Source organism: Calidris pugnax, unplaced genomic scaffold (assembly GCF_001431845.1).
Source record: "Calidris pugnax isolate Ruff unplaced genomic scaffold, ASM143184v1 scaffold31, whole genome shotgun sequence".
Taxonomy (NCBI): domain Eukaryota; kingdom Metazoa; phylum Chordata; class Aves; order Charadriiformes; family Scolopacidae; genus Calidris; species Calidris pugnax.
In genome coordinates, this window is record NW_015090786.1 from 61,921 (window position 1) to 83,113 (window position 21,193).

The window sequence follows — 21,193 nt, forward strand, 5'->3', positions numbered from 1 at the left end:
AATCCATTTCACACACTAATTCTCCTTGTGTTACCAAACCTAAAAATGTTTGCATTACTTATGTCCCATAATCAGACTTCTTAACAGAAAATATTATACTGTTTATAAATTTGTTGAAGAAATTCTTGTGTTCTCAAAAAACATGTATAAATGTTTGAGAAAAAAACCAAACATTTGAAACAATGTTTTCTCCAATTTTTGAAGAACTGCACAGATTTAACATCTTTCCCACTTGAAATTTTTCAGTCTCAAATCCCTAGCAATTAATCTCACTAAACTCCCCTACAGCTTACAGAGCTGTGTTGCCTAAAGAATGCAAGATTAGGCCCCATACTTGGTTGAGGTTTTTGCACACCTGCAACTCTGCAGTATCTTCAGCAACTTGTGGACACCAGAATAAACTGTTCACTCAAACGCAGCTACATACAAACTTTTTTAATGCAACAAAACTTACGAAATTTGCAAAGCTGAATTAATTTCCTTGAGCAGCTCTTGGGTCTTATTAAAATCTGCCAGCATGCTTTGTTTCTCTCTGATGTGATCTGCTGTCAAGACATCCATCTCTTTCTCATGTTTCTTGCTTAAATCTTGCTCATGCATCCTGTTTAATTTATTTTTTGTTAAAAAAAGAGTTATTCTAAAATCAGACTCGTTTGTTCATCATGATTTTCTGCCATGCTTCTAATGGCTTTTACATAATATCAGACAACACAGAAGGAATTACTGACTCATCAAAACCCACTACTTACTGTCCTCCAGTCTTCTAGCTTATTTCATGGAAAATGCATCTCCTTTAATGCTTTTTTAAATAAACAAATATAATGAATTTTAAAAAAACACAACCAAAACCCAACAGTTGTGAGGACTGCTACTAAAATATGTATCACTGAAATGCAGCTTAACTGTATGGTAATATTCACTAACTTTACTAATAATGGGCATAGCTTTTTCTAAAGAAGACTAAATGATATATAACATCACTTGTTAAGGGGATAAGAAATTTTACCATTTGCAGCTTTTAATTTAAATAAAACAATAAATGAAATAATAGACATTTGAGTTTAGAGTGGAAAAAATCATACCTGATCTGTTGGTTTGATTCACTGCGTATTCTAAGAACTTCTTTGCCTTTAAACTCTAATTCCTTAGTCAATGCACTTATATTTTCATGAAGATGCAGAATCTCTTTGTCCAGTTCAGCTATATGATGGTCTCGGTGTCTCAGTTCATCTTGTAGATCTGATATTCGGCATAAGAATTCTTTCTCCTATGATATAAGTAGTAGCAGCAAAAAATACTTTAGAATTGCCTCTCAGAAGCACAATACTTGCTTTTGGAAGATAACAGCTGAGCAGAATTTTCCATTGAACAGACAATTTCAGTTTTTGATGCTGACACAAATTATAATTAAAACTGATGAGCATTCTAACACAGGAAAAAAACAATTGCTTTACCCTCGGTACAACTAAAGCTCATGCTTAGCAGGTCATCGTACTGAGGCCAAAAGTACATTGCATTTGGTTGGATCAAAGACTTGCTCTTGTACTGTAAACTTCATTTCCTGACATCTCCTTTAGATGTCTCACTCTAGCTTTAAACAACACATGACTGAAGCTATACCCTCCTAAATCCTTGATGATCTGAAAAGGTCCCTTCCAACCTAGACAATTCTACGATTCTACGAATCCATGTTTTCATTCACCGCTGACAGCACATTTTTGCCTCTAGCACTCGCACTTTTAAACCAGCAAGGAAGAGAAAAAGAAGGGCTTATCTTTGACTATCTGTTTTTGTGTAAAGACTACATCCAACTAAATCTGTTTCCCCTGTTAATATATTTCTAAAACCATTCCACCTCCTTGGTGCTGGACTATCAGAAAATCAATCCTGAAAAGCCTACTGTATAGGCAAATAAAGAAGTCATTTTCTAGTCCTCTTATTTCCAGGAGCCTGTCAATAGAGATCAAGCTTTTGAATTTTTAGTTACTACTGGAAAAAATGATTGTGCATAAAGTGAAAAATGAAATATAAAAGTGAATGAATCAGTTTGCTGCTGAAAGCAAAGGTAGTCCACACTGGATTTGGGATGTGGGGGTTTGTTTTCCATTTTGTGGTTTCAGGGGTGGTTTTTTTTTAAAGGAACTGTTGCAAGCTGTTATGCCATTCTCCACTTAAGTTGTTAATTTATCTTTTCCAATTTGTCTCTCGAAACAACAAGACTAAGCTACCTCTTAAGTTCGAAGCATCATTTGGTTTTAATCAACCAGTTCTTAGCTATATCATCTAGGCTTTGGAGAGAAACAGCTTTTTCCTGTTTAAGTCCTGCTAGCAGCTGAGGATGAGGAGAATTTTGTGAGAATCAGAAACTTTCTTCCCAAGGCAAGCCAGTGCTCCCAGACAGCTGCACAGTTCTGAGGGGAAACTGCCTTGATACAACAGCCTTTACTAAGCTTTGGATGAAGTTTGTTGAAGGAAGAAAAAGCTAAACAAGGAAGTTTAGATAAACTGGTAGAGATGCACTATCTGCCGGTGCTGGCTGACTTTGAAGGATTACATGTTTGTTGTTTGTTCACAACTGCTCCAGCTGCACAGTTCTGAGGGGAAACTGCCTTGATACAACAGCCTTTACTAAGCTTTGGATGAAGTTTGTTGAAGGAAGAAAAAGCTAAACAAGGAAGTTTAGATAAACTGGTAGAGATGCACTATCTGCCGGTGCTGGCTGACTTTGAAGGATTACATGTTTGTTGTTTGTTCACAACAGTTCTTGCCTCCAGCTAAGAGAAAACAAATACCAATTACGCAGTTTTGCGGTCAGTTGCCAGCAGTGCCGCCTACCTGTCGCCTGCCGAGCTCTATGCTTCTTTCAAGCTCCATCTTGGCAGCTACCAACTCCTGTTGATGGTTGTGCCTCAGCTGGTCAATTGCTGCTGCATGTTGATGATTTAGCTCTGAGCGCAAGGAAGCTAGTTACCATGATAAAAAAAAAAAAAGAAAAAAAAAGGTTTATTGTGCAAATGTTTACATTAATTAACAAAACCAGTCTAGCTCTGTCAAGTATTGCTGCTGACCTAACACACAGTTTATATCAGCTTAAGCAACTATCCTGTCATTCTATTCCTCTTAGTTTTTGAAACATTCTCCATCACAAATTTGGTTGCTTATTCTTTTCAAAAATACTTAAGTGTAATATTTTTCAAAAGTGACATTTTGGGCTTACCTATAGTGATCTTAAGAGGTCACTATATGCTCTACAGGTCAACACTGTATGACTCTGAGACACAGTACAGTGTTATAACATACGCACACACCCATACATACATGTGTGCATATATTAGCATGAGTAGAAATAATTTTTTTGGACCCACTGGCAAATTTGAAAATAGTATACCTAACATAGCTTTTCCTTCATCCTCCAGCTCAAATCGTAGTGTCTGAAGTTCCTGTTCCATCTCCAGTTTGAAGCCTTCCATGGCTTGTTTATGTGTTTCTTTCAGTGCCTGAAGTTCTTCTGAGTGCTTCTGTTGTAAGCGTTCTTCTAATTCCTATGAAATCAGAATTGACAAAGTCTGTTCTATATCAGCGGAGAGAATTTATAAAATTAAACAATAAACAACTGGCAACAAAAGTCAGGCATTGGCATACTATAGAAATTATTAAAAATGCACTAATGTTGCTCATATTTTCTTCTTGCACTGTTACCCTACTACTATATTTTTCCTTTCAGTGGCTGATAGTTATTGAGATTACCTGTGCACAAAAACTCCATTCTACTCACGGTTGGAAAAGAGGAAAAAACAATCTATGGGTATATTTACAATAGCAAGCAAGGTGCAAGATCCATAGATGGGTCTAGGGCAATTGCTCACACAATACACATTTGGGGATTTTTGCTCCCCACTAACACCCATGTCATGTATGACATCAACTGAAAAGGAAATTTAGTGCTTATGGAGATACTTTCCTTTACTACTTCCAACTGTGTACATAAATTGCTAAAATGGCAACATTCTCTACATAATTCAGAATATCCTTATGAACGTGCCTTTTGTTCTTGCTCTTTTGTTTCTTCCATGTTTTGAAAGGCAAGGATATGGGCTTCCTGAAGTGACTTATGCCTTTGCTGATGCTCCTCTTCTAATTCCTGTATCTCCTGAGTCAGCCTCTGTCGCTCCTGACTGAACTGGGCTTGTAGCTGCTGCAAAGAGCTCTGTGACTGGGAAAGCTGCATCTCCAGATTCTGCTTCAGTAAGGAGATCTAACCCACAACAGAACAGCAAATATCCATTAGCCATCAATAATAACATCAACTCTGAAAAAAAACATTCAAAGGAAGAAAACACTTGAAATTTTAAAGCCAGAACATTAAAAGAGAGACAAGCAATGTCATCCATCTACTGAATTTGTTATTAATATTATATATCTCAGAGATACAGTAGTTACATTTATATTGTTTTGTAAGGGTTATCACATCTGTCAGTTCATACTACAGCACTACCTATAACACAATTTTTCATGGCCCAATTATCAAAATTCACTTCTCGGTTTTGTATAAAGATCAATAAAAATGACACTATCAAGGTTTGATATCAAACACTTGATTGTTAAAATGAATTATTCTTCAGGGGGACATCACATCAATTCTGTAAGGGAAATCCTACAGCTGATAGGGGAGGACAGCCTCTGACATCTAGATTGATGGATTTTTGTTTCTTTTGATATGATATGGTCCTATCTTACTAGTAGTTTTCCCATTTAAAAAGGAATGGTAGCACAGCACTCTACATCACAAATAAAATGTTACACTTGATGGATTCCCACCACCTCCTTTTTGTTAGCTCAGTAACACTATGAGAGTGATGTTTCTGCTGGTTTTCAAGATCTAAGCAATTTGAGTCACAAATACTCATCTTCTTAGAAATACCTGATTTTACAAATGATGCTTTTCAGCCAACAAGCATTTTAATACATTAGAGTACACTGTACTCCTTAAAAAAGGCCCATTTTCTTTTTATAATAATGTTATACTTTGCTCTTCACAACAGATAGCATCTTTTCAGGCTGAAAATACTAAACCTCTATACTCTTTAGGCTTAACAAGAGTGATACATTCTCCAATTCTGGAAACAATATTTAACCAAAACCAAGATTTTCACTACAGTGACTCAAAGAAAGGAAAAAGAAAATTGCCACGTGACAAAGAATTTGAATCATTAAGGATACTTTTCAAGCCTCAGAGCAATACATAAAATTGAATTATAAATGAAAGTCTGATAGTGTCATTTCATTCGGCATATCTTAAAATTAATTCTGACAAATTAATAACGACATTGCACATCAATTTATTGATTTATAGAACATTAAGACCCACCACTTAGCAAAAAGTTAATAGCAGCATACCAAGGACAACTTGCAGCATGAACATTACTGTTTTTTGGGTTTTTTTCAGAAGGACACAACTTAAGCAGATTTGAAAGAAAAAAGCTACATTTAAAGTAAAATTAGCACTAAAACAAAAGCAGCAAATTAATTTGAATGAAATGACCACGGCTCCTTGCATTTCTAATTCATCAGGTCTCTGTGTCTGGGTATGTATACTCTATCTTCTAGGTATACTGTATCAATAGTGTTTTACTTCAGTTACATTTGAAGATTAGCTACAACTGAGGGAGTATAGTGAAGGCCTATACTACATTCTGCAATCTGAAGTGTACGTGTAAAACCCTTTACTGAGGACATTAAATATAAATGTCACATACAAATTACACAATGTCAGGCCAAAGGTTTGTCTAATCTCCTGTTCTGCCTCCAGAAATGGCCGAACCTGGTCACACTGGGAAAAGTACAAGACCAAGAGATAAATGTAGGGATCTTGACTAAAGTTTACCAGCACCCAGCAATTCTTCTTAAACCAGAAGATGGATTTTTGGCAAATTCATGGAAGGAAAGGTCCATAAAGTACAACCACCAGCTGAATCCATTTAAGCTTTTAGTATCCACAATATCCTGTGGCAAGTTCCAGATCTTTAATAGACACACCAGTGGAAATGGCCATGTAATGTAAAGGAGTTAAAATAAGTTCCCCTTTCATTTACTGTATTCCATGCATGTTTCTTTAGATCTCCATCATATCCCTTCTTACCGTCTTTTCCAGATTAAACAGTTTTGGGTTAATGAGTCACTCCTTGGATGAAAGCTACTTCCTATCTATCATCACACTTCTCCTACTTTTGCCCCTTTTCTACTATTTCTTTGTAAGATTAGGAAACTGAAACAACACAAGGTATTTAAAATGAGTGGCACAGTTTTACATCGTATGTTCTCTGTCTCCCTTCTATATTCCTAATGTTTTATTTGCTTTTGTGACTGCTACTGAGCACTCAGGTGCTGTTTTCATGGAATTATGTATTATAATCCCCAAATATACTCTCTAGTTGTAATGAGTCAAGGTAAGGTTCATCATTTTATACAAAAAGTTAGAATTTGTTTTTTCCTTGTATATCATTTTACATTTATCTATAGTGAATTGCGTCTGCCATTTTATTGCCAAGTCCCTTGGCTTTTTATGGCTATTCTATAATTCTTCAGCCAGATTTTGTCCTTCCCATCCCAAATAACTTATTGTAAACTGCAAACTTTCCCATGTTATTTATTAATAAACAACATGCAAACGAAATTATGTTGAACATCAGTAACTCCACTGATAATCTGCCTTCACTGTGGTAACACTGCATTTAATACTATCTTTCAAGCAATTACTTATCTATACAAAAACTTCCCTTGAATTCTAGTTTCCTCAGAAGCCACAGAACTTCTTGGCCAATCCCTTTCAGCATACCATGGCCAGGTCTGCCACGCTGGTCAGACAAGCCAGTAACGCAACCACATATCATATTCTTTCTCTTCAGCTCTAGAAACTCACTCCACTGATGTGGTCAGTTTGCACCATGCACCACTACCAGTGTGGCCAGCTCTGAATTTTCATCGATGTATCATCATCTGGTACTGCAATGTCCCATTACCTTCTTTCCCAGAAAAAAAATTATCAATCAATTTTGCCTAAACTCCCCTTTGATCTCCTCACATCCCCATCTGTTTTATTCACCCCATATTCACTGTTAGGCTCTTGTCTCTTTCTCCATTTTTCTGTAACCTCACACCTGCCTGGGTCCTCCTTTTCACCTGTAAGCCTTGCCTTTATTTCCTATTCCTCTGCAACACCACAGCTAGCGAAAACAAGACCCTGCCTGGATGCCTCTGTGCTTTTAGGTAACTCTTACCTAATATTCTCTCTGATCCTATTTAACCACCATTCATAAACTCTCGGGTTGGTTTTTGTTTTCCTGTTCAGTTTGTTTCCTTGATACCACTACTGTGACTTGGCTCTAGCCCCTCTACTCCTTGTCTTCCATCCATCCCATAATCCAGTATCTCTCCCTCTCCTCCTCCCCTCCTTTGCTCTTTTTCTTCTCCCTGATTCCATTTTTAGTATCACAGGAATGTATAGTTAGGACAGTCTTAAAAGATTATTCAGTCCAATTCTTTGCCATAGATGGGAACTCTATACACAAACTACATTCACTCAGATCCTCTTCCTCCTTCTCTGAGTGCCTGTGCCAGAAACACCAAGATACTGGACCGATGTTCTGTACACTCTTACTTGTCCCTTTCACCATGTTTCTGTCCCTCAGGTTTCGCACCATTGCCCTGTCCTATTCATCATGGCCACCAGGAGGTACGATTCTAGGGCAAGTCCTGCTCAGTCCTGCAGAACCTCAGGTAATTTAATCATCATACTCTAAAAAGCCTTTTATGGTAACATTCAGTTGAAGTCGACCATGGTATCTCAGCCAAATGTTTACGAAGATGACAAGAAAAAAAAAATTTTGGCTTGAAGTTAAATCTTTCCCACATAAATTTCTGCTCCAAATTCTGATAGTTCTCAGAATATCATTTGTAAACCTTTTTATCATGGTCAAAAGGCAAAACAATGTTCTTTTGTTTCTTTCTTGGAAATGCAGAAAACATTTTAACTGAGATGATCAAGAGACATCTGACATCTGTCCAGGAAGCCACATTAGAAGAGATCAAGATCTCAAGAGCAGTTCACACTTTCACCAGATTAAAGTTGACTGCAAAACCAGAGTCTGAAATGAGTCAATGTCTGGAGATGCCTATTTGCATCGATAGACTCTACAGAAAATAAAGGACAACAACAATTAAATGATTCTAACGACCACGTCTGGTTAGTCTACCCTTCTTCTAATATTTTTTTTTGTTGGAAGTACATCGAATATTAAAAATTATTATTTTTTTTTTAGAAGAGTACATAATTTTAAACATTAATTTGATTATTCAGTATACACATACTGATATCCCTATGAGCACATTTGGAAACACTAGTGCCTTCCTTTGCATGTTTTTGGAAAGTCTCTTTTATATACTCCAGTACTGAGGATTCAAAAGAAAACAGCTCTAAATGCTATTCTGTGCTTTCAATACTTTTATCCAAGGTTTTCAGCACATTAAAAACATAAGAATTTTAAAAATAAAAAAAAAAAGAAGAAAATAAATATTTTGGCTACAATTATGACTTGCACTGCAAAACTGCAAATTATAACACAGCACCAACCTCATGCTTTATACAAAGCTCTGCAATACACGTTTGCACTGCCCACAAGCTGGCTTGCTTTAACAATCACATAAAAATGCTGCTCATGTTATGACCATGTATGTAGTGTTTGATGTCCAGTGATATATACATTTACACAGATGAATGGATGCAGTAGACAAGCTTTTGATAACTAGCGGCAAACATTCTCCTCTCAAATACTACCATGTCTTCTATTTCATAGACTAAAGCTCTAAAGCAGTACTACAGGATATGCAGATTTATTAGTGCAAACATGCCCTGTTTATGAGCTGTAAGTGCAAATCACTTACATTGCTGATAGATTTATGCAAAGCTTCACCGAGACAGTGCCGCTATGAAGAAAAGATCACAGGAATAAAGGGAAACATTCAGAAATCAACTAAGTAAAAGAAAAAGGGATAAGGAAGGAAGAGTAAAACATAGAACATTAATTATAATTTGATCAGGGAAAAATAAGTTGAAAACTATCTGGAAAAAAATATGAACACGTTGCTTTGACTTAGTATATAAACTACTGAACACAGAACAGAACGATGCGGTTTCCTGTGTTATGTTTTCAACATACAGGATAGCATTATCTCTTCAACATAATGTTACTATATACTTGTATATTATGCAGGTGAACACTTTTCAAATTATCCAACTCCTTTCTTTTTGCCTTTAGGGCAAATAATTGTGGAAAGAGATCATTAAGTACACCAAACTGCATTACTATTAGAAAAGATGTTATGTAAGGACCCAATCAGCCAGTTGTGTCTCTGAAATATCACAAGCATGTTAAACACATAATATTAAAGATTAAGTTTCACTGCTTAAGGGCAGAAACCGAGTTCAGTCTGTAATGAAGACATATTTATATTAAAATACTTATTTTATTTTTCTTAAAATTCAGAACAAGATGGGTACATCTTCCTGAAAGTCTCCAGCAAAAAATGACTTAATATACCACTTACACTAGAGCTGATTGCTAGTGAAAAGCAAAAAATTAAAACATATTGCCAAGTAGATGTTTCATACGAAATACTATTGATCATAAAATCATATATATCATTCATATATATAGTAAAATGCCTATGTTCTGTGTATATATATATATATATGAATGCTGTAGATAGGCACACACACACGCACATAACAGAGTCATCAGAAATGAAGTGAGAACAATTTTAAGTCCCACGTGACTAATTTCCCCTTTTGAGACAGGTCAGGCAAGAAGATGGCTTTCTCCAGGAGGCAGCAGGTATTTTGACAGCCTACAGTTGGGAATTTTTATACTTTGTCAAAATACAAAAAGAGGACAATATTATTCATTCTCCTGAATCTACAAAAAGGCACAACATAAAGATACATTATTTTGCAATATGCAAAATTATCTTATTAAAATTGTAGAATAGTTTCAAGCAACAGTTTTCTATGCAAGGGCATAACACTAGGAGACATCATATTGCAGTGGACAAGAAAAAAGACTGACATCTAACAGCTCCCATTTCTACACCAGATTTTGACAGTGCCAATTTTAACAAATCCACCCATTTTTGTTGTGCTTCCTTTCCCATCCCTCTGCTTTGTTTAGGGGGGGAAGCTGTTAAAAGCAGGAACGATCTCTTGCTAAATAAATGCTTGGTTTTTAGAATGTCAGGGACATATTCAGGAACTGCTGTAGACTAAGAAATATGTACAACACATATTTAGATTTTACACCTGAAGCAGAAAGGTTAGTAACATTCTACACTGAAAAGAAATTCCAAGTACAAATACTTTTGAGAAGCTTTACTCCGAGGACTACTCTATTAAAAAGGCCGTTTAAGAAAGTGAGAGCTGCCCCTGCTGCTTGCAGAAAAACAGATTTCTTCCACCAACAAAGAAACTGGCCTTGCTTTGCTGTCAAACTGATCTTGTAACTGAAAGTATTAAGACAAGCTAAAGATTTTAACACATGCAATTTCACCAAATTTAGAAATTTTCCAGGGATTTGGAAGCAGATGGAATTAAAATGAGCTTTTGTTGAAGGTTCTAGACTAAAACTCTCCAGTTCAGTTCAGTATTTAGATTTGTCACAGATTTCTTAGGCTACTGCACTCAAAGCAATCTTTCAGCAACCCACATTTCCTGATTGTGAATTCAAAACAGTAATTATCTTGTGCAAAAAAAAATTAACAAATGCTCAGATCTGATTAGCAAAAAGGTGGTCATGAACAGACACACGCAAAAGTTATATTAAATAAAGTTAAACTTACATATTTGACATTTCTACACCTTCTAAAAAGACACACAGCAATGTTGAATATATATTAACAGAGCTTGAAATATGCAAGTGCTTTATAAATCTAGAAGCCTAAGTATCATGTCATTATTCAAAAGCATTTAATTATAGGACAGCTAGCTAAACAATCAGTCCTGGAAAAAAAGAATGGAAAAGATGATTTAAGAGCTAATAAAGAAATACTTCAAGTGTGAAAATAAGATGATTTTCAGTCAAGGCAACAATGGAATAAAGCCCTACTTCAGAAAATCTGATTTCTTGCTTTGACAACCCTAGGAACTTGAGCAATAAATGCTACTGTACAGAAATAATACTTAAGAGGACTTTTTAATGGTATTCAACTTATTATCACATGAGATTTTTGTCAAAAAATGTGTGCTTATATAATATTACTGAAAGATAGTTTAAAAGATTAAAACCAACTTATAAATCTCAAAAAGCGCTAGTGGTGAATCATTACTGAAATCAAACAGGGATTCACTAGGATTAATAATAAACCTGACTGCAATTTATCATCTTCATGTTTCATTAGAAAGTAAATAATTTTCTTAAGATAGATACATGACAGAATAGAAAATTAGAATTATCTAGGCTAGTCAATTGGTATGCAGGCTGATTCCAGCAGAACATGTAGCAATATAATCAGATGCAGCTCCCTTGACACATTCAGAATGGAGAATTCCAAAATAAGTCTGGTTGAAATATTATTAAGAAATTCCATAAAAAACCAAAACACTCTCATAACTACTTCCATAGAAAGGTCCATGATGTGGGAAAAAAAGTAATGAGAAGCAAGAAGAATGGAGGCATAATTGTTACCCTCTTTATTTCTACGATGGGGAAAAGTGATGAGAAAAAAAAGAACGTGGCTTTATCTCTCACTATTTCTACAGGTTGGAATTAATTGGTTTGTGATTCTATTGTGATATGAGAAACGCTTGCTCAATTTTCTTTGAAATCAGGCTTCACAGATACAGGATGTATAAATGACTCAATTTGTTTCTTAGAAGTACAGGAACTTCTGAAACCACATTTTTGATGCATAGATAAATATTAGCTGTCAGCTTTTATTTGATTTTGTGGTCTTATTTTTCCACATAAGTATTGTCTTCTCCACTCTCAGCATATGCATAGCTAAGCCTCAGATGTAGCTCAGAGAACCACCTAAAGACCCAGAGGAACAGCAAGGAGGTTGTTGTATCTTTAGAACCCACTGAGTGCGGGCCACACAGCAGGACCAAAAGACCTTTCACACAAGACAGGAAAAGATCTGTTTTCCCACCTCTATTTCAACATCTCTCCTAAAAGAGCTGTGTTTTCAATGTAGTTGGGCTAATTTCCATTCTAGTAAAGCACAGACTTAGATATTTTAAACTACTCAAGCTTTGGGTTTGCTTATTGTAATGTACAGTTGCTGGTGTTCCCATCATGACTATCAACAGGGGCCACACTAGTGATCAAACGGTGTCATTTTCCTCAAGGAGTGAATTTACTGCACCACTGGCATTTTCATTCAGCTGCGTTGTCTCCTGCAGGACATCAGCTTACTGAGTGCATGGAAATTCTCTCATTTCATGACTAAAGATTACTGTCAACCAGATTACAGAAACTTGACTCTGAATTTCAGCATCAGTCTTCACCTCACACAAAGATCCATTATGTAACACTTTTTCTCATTGACATTTCAGTGTCAAATTGTGTCAAGATCTGACTTTGGTATAGAGTTTAATGAGGTTTCAAAATACTGCTGGCAACAGAAATTCATGTGTAATACCTGAGACCCTAACTGGGGAATATCCAACTTCATCTGTTGTATCAAAGCACATCTTGATTGCCACGCAGTCTTTGTCTCATTTTAAGAATGATCTCCATAGATGCCGCTAACCTTTCTGAAGAACACCACCAATGTACATCCATGAGACATGAGTAAAATGAACTAGTTTCTGAGATGCCTACTGAAGAAGCTGAAGGGACCTTTGGCATAAGTCCATTTTATCTAGCTAATAACAACAACCCCAGCACTCCCCCTTGAGATACTTTGGTTTAAAGAGAAAGACTGATTTGTCAGCAGATGCACTGTCTGTGGCTGCCTGGTGTTTACATGACAGATGACTCTGCAGAGATTTGGAAAGCAGCTGTTTCCTACTGCAACGTTTTGTACTTGGCTTGAGGCTTGTGACATGCCAGGAATAGAAGAGCTGCAAAGTTCGCTCTGTCTGACCCATAAGAAAAATCATCATTTAGAGCCCCTTCTCCTCTGTCAAAACCCAACAGTTTTCTATCGAGGAAAATAAAATATATATAAAGCATTCTGAAATACGTAGCTGTCACTGGGACCTAGTGGGGTCCTGATTTCCTCTTGTTTCTGTAGCAACTCTGAGTGAAGATGCTGTGTCCAGACTATCACAAGGTGGTAATGATCCTGTTGCTTTAAAAAGCTAGAGCTCTGCTCTTTTCCAGTTGTAGGATTCTATCAAACTGCTGGGCAAAATGCCTAGATATTTTGACATATTTTCACCTGTTTGGATTTTGGATTATATCCTATTAATTTGACAAACCGCAGGTTAAATGGTCAAGATTAAAGAGAAAGTGTTGAACAGAGAGGATCATTAGAATCTACTGATAATTTTAAAGTTTTTGGAATGGTACTAGACCTTCATTTAATTTTACTTATTTGTCATAATGCTATCAGGAATTTAAAAATTATACATGCATCATGGCTAATCCTTCCTGCCCTTAATCTGGAATTTTATTCATCTACTGAATCTCAAACAACTTTTGTTCCACCTTATAAATTATAGTTCATTCCTCCCAGGGTCCACTGCTTTCTGTGGTTTTTAACCTATGCAAAAGCTACTTGAGCAGAGTAATGTTTTAAAACTAGACTCTTGCCAGAGTCTTTATCTTACATTTAAGGGAAAAACATATACAGATATAGGATTAACACTTGATTTGAGGAATGGTATTACTGTTGGATTTGGCTTATATTTCTATTTACCAGGTCTGGAAGTGTAAACTTAACTCCAAATATCAAACTAAACTTTTTCCTGACTCATGCATGATTAGTTACATACAGTAATAAGAATTCAATGTTCTTTTCATCCATTGACAGGTAGAATTAAAAAGCATTTCAGTCTCCTCCAGATTTTTTAACTGAAACAACTGCCAAACAAAACCTGGTTATATTATTTTCAAATTAAAAGTATACGATCAGATTTTGTTCCAAAGTTCCTTTGGATATGAAGATAGCATAGTTTAAAACATCAGCCTAGATGTATTTTAATTAAACACAACACCATGAGAGAAAAAATTAATGAAGAAGAAACCAAAAGAGAGATGGAAAGAAGTCCAGCAAGGCATTTATTCTTAAACAGAATAACAAAGCTAGAATTTGTTAATATTCCTACTGTATCCCACTGAAAATACTTTAAAAACTCTGATGTTTTCTGTTGCTTTTCTTTGTATTGCTGGGTAGCTCGTAATTGTAAATGGTCTTTAATGAATTTATTCTGTTACATTCAGAGCTTTTAAACAAAGAGTAAAATAATGAAGAGAGTGCAGTACAGGCTGAGTGGCCTCACTGGAACTAAAAGCTCAAAAAGACAGGCAGATCTTGGGCATTTGTTTTCACGATTGAGCTTCAGACAAAACTACAATGACCAATCTGGATATAATAAATCACCAACCAATCTCCAGGATCACAGCTCTGCATAGAACAGGGAGCCCAGAGCAAGGGGAATTCTTTATTTAGAAGTACAGAGAGTCAAAAATCAGGGGAGAAGTACCCTTAACAGATGTCCCTCTGAAAGCTGCAGGGTGTCTGAATGACATGATTATTCACATGCTCATGTCCAATAGGTTTTGACTTGCTTAAAGCATAAGCTTCCCATTCAGAATACAGAAGCACCAGTTCTTCTCAATCAGTGATGAGTGGTGGGACATTTACAGAGACTGGATCTAGCCAGAAACTCACAGAGCTCCCCTAATTCTCCATGAGTACTGTAGGAGTTGCAGCCCTGTCCCGTTAAGACCACAGTTTTGAGAGCTGTCGTCACTTCTGAGAGTTTCCACCAGTTGCAGAACGTGGTGTCCCTTTTGAAAAATAATAAATATCTTGAGATGAAAGAAGAGGCATAGAACCTTATCCTGCATTCCAGGTGCCTTCTGTTCTTTGCTCCCATCTTGATAATGTTTTTTCTTTTCATTCTTTTGGATTTCAGCATTATAGATTTCTAACTGCTTTTAAAATCTTGCCCAAAATCCCTTATCATCCACTAGATGTCATGGTAGCCTTACTAGTATTATTGAATACAAGAATGACAAAAGAGAATTAGGGGGGAGCTACTTAAAATGTACTCTTCTCTGACAGACAAGCCTTCAGGCAACGTGTTCAGGACAAAAGGCAGCACAGTAAGGTGATTCTGTGCTGAAAGTTAATCTCCCTTTTTTCAGGGAGTAAATATAGGTTATGTGCAGGTTTTCTCTTGTAGAAATTTCCAGCATCCCTTCAAAATCAAATCTTCTAAAGCAAGGATTACGCAGGCTGTGAAATCCTTGTGCTGGGGAAAGAAAGTAGCATTTCCTGACTCTGCTGATGTGGATGCACATCAGCTCTGCAATAAGCACCTCCACATCAGCAAATAAAGACTGAGCAATAACTGCCCCCCGATAGAAGGCGGTCAATGGGCATTTACAGATGTGCACAGCTCTGACTTTTCTACAACACTCCACTTTCCTGAACAAGAGTACAGTAAGAGTAAGACTGACTTTGAAATTTTCTGAAAACTACAATTCAAATAATGTCTACATCAGAAGCATATATTTGTATTTTGATATATTTATATTTTTTGATAGCTTGAAAAGGAACACACCATCATAGAAACAAACTCTGCATAGGAAACTTCTACATTTTTTACAAAAAAGGAGAGAATCTTTGCAGCAGGAAAAATAAACAACAGCTACCAAAGCATATATAGTATGCTTTTGTCCATTCTCACTATACTACTTCTAATATTTCCATTAATAGAAGATGGCATCTTTGTATTAAAAAGTTCACAAAGATAGAAAGAAGAATGTCACACTGACGCTTGGTCACGTAATAGTGTGAAGCTACATAAGAATGGAAAAAAAAACACTGACAAAACCATTTCTTCCAGTGGAACACGTTTTGCTGAAAAGTAAGGGAGATGGGAGAATCTGTATTTCCTCAAGTATAGAAAAGCCCATCCACAATCAGAATACTTGATTCAGTTTACAGAAAGAAATATCTACCACAAGAAGAAATAGGTAAGAAGAATACAGGTCTGTACAGCACCTCTACATTTCAGTGCTCAGAACTGAAGGTTGAGCAACATGGAGAGGCAGAAGAGAGAACACACTCATGCTTTAAAAGAGAAAATTTGTACTATTTCGTCCATGGTTGAAGCCTTCTCAGCAGTAAAATGTTTTTAGAAAAGCGTTAAAAGCCCATTACACAGCTAAGAGAAATGGAAAAGAGCTAGCACATCTGAATGCACTACATATTTCATGAAGAAGCTCTCACATGGATTGATGTAGAAGTACTTAGTACAATTTACAGGAAAAAAAGAAAAAGCACTTCTTTTTATCTCTTCTAGAGCCATTTCTCATATCAGAGACAAGAACTACACACTTGGTCTCTAGACCAATCAGGAGGAACTTAGTACAAACCCATTTCTTTAAGACTTAAGTTACCCACCTTGTATGCTATGGAATAGGTCTGGAATTCTCTCTCCTCCAAATGTAATGAATAAAATGTATATTCTTACAGAGGGAAAGCTTAATTCCCTATCACCAACAATAACTTTTTGATCTTTATGAAATACCAATCCAACTCAAACACTGGTATGGAAAAGCAACAGTTGGGTTAGAAAAGAAAAGAAAGTCAAGATTCCTATGGTTTATTTTTTTATTGGTCCCCTGAACACACATGCTGTTATGAAATGGTGCAGGTCTTTGGTAGAGTAAAACGAATGAAGGAAAAGAAAAACCACCAACCCAACAATTTTGCATTTGCAGACCGCTTCCACACATCCAAATTCTCTAGTAAGATTCTCCTTATTACATTTAGCTTCCTGAGGTTTCCGATTCCAAAATTTCTTCCATATGCAGAAAAAAAATTGTTCATTTGCAACATAGTAGTTTTCCACTCTGAAACTGTAGGCTAGATTTGTTATGGTATTTTTAAAAGGCAGAGATAAGTAAAATATTTTCAAAGTATGTTAAAACTAGAGGTTTAACATATATCCCTTTCAAATTGTACTTTCCTAGAGAAAATGCTATTTATAGGTAGAAGTAAAGAGAGTAAATGAAGCGTGGGTAAAGGCAGTAAATGAAACTTAAAAATCAAATGAGTCCAAGTCTCATTACAATCAGGTTGTAAAAAGTAACAGAGAACTTTGAAAACCTCCAGCTTTTATGAACCTAAGCCACAAGATTTTACAAGCTTAAATTCCAAAAATAAAATAAAAAAAGCAAAAATAAATAAAGCAAAATAAATTGTTATGTGTTCCTATAGGAAGCTGTATAATCAAGTGCATTTTCAGTTATTAGACTTCTCAAATTAAACAAATTAAATGCCACCCCACAATAACACCCTGAAATCACAGTCATTCAGTGAGTTCCAGAAATCTGTTTCTCTTACTTTAAAACATATTTTTTTATTATCAGCTATTCTTTCAAGCTGTAGTCAATAAAACCAGTTCTATAGCATTTATGGTTTGGAAAAGCTACAAAGCAAGTATTTTCTATGAATTAGCTAACGTAACCGAGTTTATAAATACAAGCAACAATCAAAAACCTCAAGGTTTATAAAACACTTTCCCAAAATAATGTTCAAAATCACTTAAGAGAAGACATAGCTGTAAAAAATGTGACGTAAAACTGAGGGACGTATTGACTTTTCAGTGACTTGTACAGTGTTGTTATTGTAAAGATAAGCGATACCTCCAAGTCCAAACAATTAGCATTGGTAAATGTTTACAATAGAGTATGTGAGCAGATAGAGAACCAAAAAAAACCCTAGTGAATAGGTGAGACTGTAAACACCCTCTCATGCCACCCCAAAAACTACTGAAATTAGTGTTATTCACATTTAGTGTAAAGAAGGACATTCATATAATTTTAAGGCATCTTCATATACTACTTTAAAAGTTTGATAACAATTAAGTTTGAGAAGCATTATACTAACAAATTTAGTTTCAAAGACAGATGTCACAACCAATCTCACGTAGTTCCTTAGCAATAAACCACCAAGCAACTAAACTGCAATGGCCTTCCAATTCTCAAAGAGACCATAGTTACCTGGTCTAAAAGATCTTCAACTTTTTTTTGCCATCCATCCCTTGCTGCATTTTTTTCACGTTCTTTCAGCTGCAACAGCTGAGTCATAGCTGCCTTTTTATCCTCTTCATGCTGTAGCCTCAGCTCTTCACGAAGCTTATTACATTCCTGTCTAAAAGCAAATACCTAAAATAACTAAAATGCAGTGGGCCTTGTGCAAGAGGTGAAAAAGAATTAAGAACTCACTAATAATTGGAAAAGCTTAGATAATAATGGAAACCTTTGCTTTATGTTTCATTTGCTATTACATTTGTATGTAATACATACTTTGTTTCTTATTAAAGAATGAAGAAAAAAAATACTTGCCGAAGATTTTCTGTCCATTTTATTTCCAAGTCACGAGCCATTCTGTCAACTTTGAACTTTTCCTCTTCTCTCATGGCAGCAATCATCGCCTCGTGCTGTTGTCTCTCCTGATCTAGTTCCCCCTGCAAACACAAACTTCACAATAGAGACTGATCAGCAGCAAAAAAGTATTTTTAACCTTAAACCTTTCAAACCTTTATAATAAAAATATCAGTTATAATTGGCTCATAAAACTTGAACTGTAACTTTTTCAGTGTGTAGTTCCTAATTACACACAATTAATGTCTATACATCTGCTGATACTTCTTACTTGTGGAACAGAATTCTGCATTACTATAAAAAGCAAATTTCCAGTAAGTCATTGTGGAGTTAATATTTTCAAATACTGTTACACTGAATGACAGAATAATTTATACTGGAAAGAACCTCAAAAGCTCATCAAGTCCTGTTCAGTGCAGGACGAACTTCAGAATTAGAGCAGGCTGCTTAGGTTCTTGTCAAGCATGTTTGGGATTTTTTTTTTTTTTTAAATCAGCAAATATTCAGTATTTGCATTTCAAAGCTTGCACTATGCGGATTTGATACAAAGTTCATGTATCTTCTTTCTGTTTCTTGACTGGATAAACCAGCTAGAATCAGGGTTTCATAGTGTGAGCACAGAAAAAAAAACACCACCACTTTAAAATTCTTATTAATTTCTGTTCAAATTTTACCATACAAAAATAGTGTTTACCAAAAATCATACTTAGACGAATGTTTTTCAGCAGTGCCTGCTTCATTTATGAGAAGCAAACATGGCCATCTAAATTTAATTAACACTTAAAGTGAGAATTTTTTGTAGGATTTTTTTTTTATATATTTTTAAATCTGTTAATATCTGTTGTTGCCAGTAAACTGCTATATATGAATATCTAGATGTTATAATAGATGAAGAGATAAGAATGCAGTAGTTCATATGGACACATAGAGAAATTATAAAGAAATATAGAGGAAGTTATAAAATGTAGCAGGGTGCACATCTAATAACCACAGCTGAAACAATTATTTTTTTTTTAAAAAGAAAAACAACAACAAAAAAACAAACCCCAAATATCCTGTTTCAGGCTGGTTTTGTTAAGAAAATAACACCAATATGAAAACAGATTTGGGGATTTTTTTTATTAGTATTTTTTTATAAATATTTGCTGCTCTACTTCAAATATTGCTGTGATCTTGTAAATGTGCATTGTTTACTGATGAAAGAAAAAGGAAAGGTTACACTTAGTATGATACTTCGCATTAAAATCAATGAGCTATTGACAGGTTGACAGTTCCAGTTCCAACTAAGCCGACCAGAATGGCAATATATTTATGCTTAGACAAATTAATTGTTTCTATAATATAAAATGGTCACATTTTCTGAACGACACTCTGTTATCTTTCAAGATATCATAGCATATTATTTTTAAACTACTCTCAAACACCTTCTGAAATTCTAAATTTGAGCCTGAAATGAAGACTGTGTCCATTACTTGATGAAAACATGGTATGCATGCATGAAAAGAAATAAATTTAAAAGGTTTCAATGAATTCTAGAGATAGTAAGCTCTGGATCTTGTTTTGCACCAGGACCTGACATTGTCTGGGATACCACTGATGTAACACATATCCTTTTAACATTCTCATTAAATTCTATTAAGCCTCTGAGAAATCCAATTCTGGATATACTTTGTACAAACATATTTTGGCAGCTACAATTTATATTAACCACAGAAAGATGTGCTTGCAGCAATACTCATTAAATACTAAATGCGTTCTGAAAAAAAAACAACCACCCAAACAACCACCCCCCAAAACAACCAACCAACAAAAAAGCTCCAACCAATCCATCCTAGTTTTCCTTTTTCTTTTTCTCTCTACTCAAAATAAAAACAGAAATTTCTCTTTCAGCGAAACCACAGGAAGCTCCTTTGATTATGTGTACACCAGAATACTACTTGCATTTTAAAAACAAGACCAAAACCACTGTGACTCTACTTTACACAATTTTTTGTCCAACATTATGGTTACCTCAACACTATACAATGAATCTGTGGTCTCTCGCAGTCTTGCTCTAGTTAATTCTAGTTCCTTCTGGAGTATTTCCTGAGCTTCTTGAAGACTGGAGATATGTCCTTCTGCAGTACCAAGGCCTTGCTCACTTTTTCGTACTAGGTCTTGTAGACGACACACCTATGACAAAAAAAAAGTTGTAATTTCCATAATTATTACTAATGGAAGCCAAGTCATTCTGGTCTCATTTTCTTCCAGTGTTTGCACAGTCTGTTGTCCTTTAATATCACTTTATGTTTCTGTATTAAAAATAAATTCCTGTAATATTATAAAATCAAAGATTCAATTAAAAGATTTTTACACATAAAAAAATATCCAAGCTATGTTTGAAGCCTTTTGCAAGGAACAAAGTTACATAAAAGTTCTGAAAATACTATTAATTTTAATTCTGAATTAAATTAATTTTGATTATGAAATTCTGAATTAAATGAATTTAATATTAATTCTGAAAATATTAATTTTACTGTGAGGAAGCATGTTTTATGCTAATTAAAACAATGATAACCACTATTTCAAAACATATA

At 35.3% G+C, this 21,193-nt stretch overlaps 1 protein-coding gene across 9 annotated transcripts in view; it reads right to left on the reverse strand.

Annotated features, from left to right (window-relative positions):
• Window positions 1–21,193, reverse strand: part of FAM184A (family with sequence similarity 184 member A) — a 65,985-nt gene that overhangs the window by 9,678 nt on the left and 35,114 nt on the right. For 4 of the 9 annotated variants that reach the window (XR_001414566.1, XR_001414565.1, XM_014966434.1 and 1 more), the window contains exons 7-15: window positions 20,628–20,789; window positions 18,579–18,700; window positions 18,234–18,384; window positions 8,941–8,982; window positions 4,043–4,255; window positions 3,389–3,542; window positions 2,836–2,963; window positions 1,083–1,267; window positions 455–601 (exon numbers count right to left, since the gene is read on the reverse strand). Coding sequence is in view for 7 of the 9 variants with exons in the window: in XM_014966434.1 (XP_014821920.1) it covers window positions 455–601; window positions 1,083–1,267; window positions 2,836–2,963; window positions 3,389–3,542; window positions 4,043–4,255; window positions 8,941–8,982; window positions 18,234–18,384; window positions 18,579–18,700; window positions 20,628–20,789 (1,304 nt within the window). In the remaining 2 variants the exon portion in view is untranslated. The remainder of the gene's footprint in view (window positions 1–454; window positions 602–1,082; window positions 1,268–2,835; window positions 2,964–3,388; window positions 3,543–4,042; window positions 4,256–8,940; window positions 8,983–18,233; window positions 18,385–18,578; window positions 18,701–20,627; window positions 20,790–21,193) is intronic. The other 5 variants (XM_014966439.1, XM_014966436.1, XM_014966440.1 and 2 more) reach the window with 3 other exon arrangements.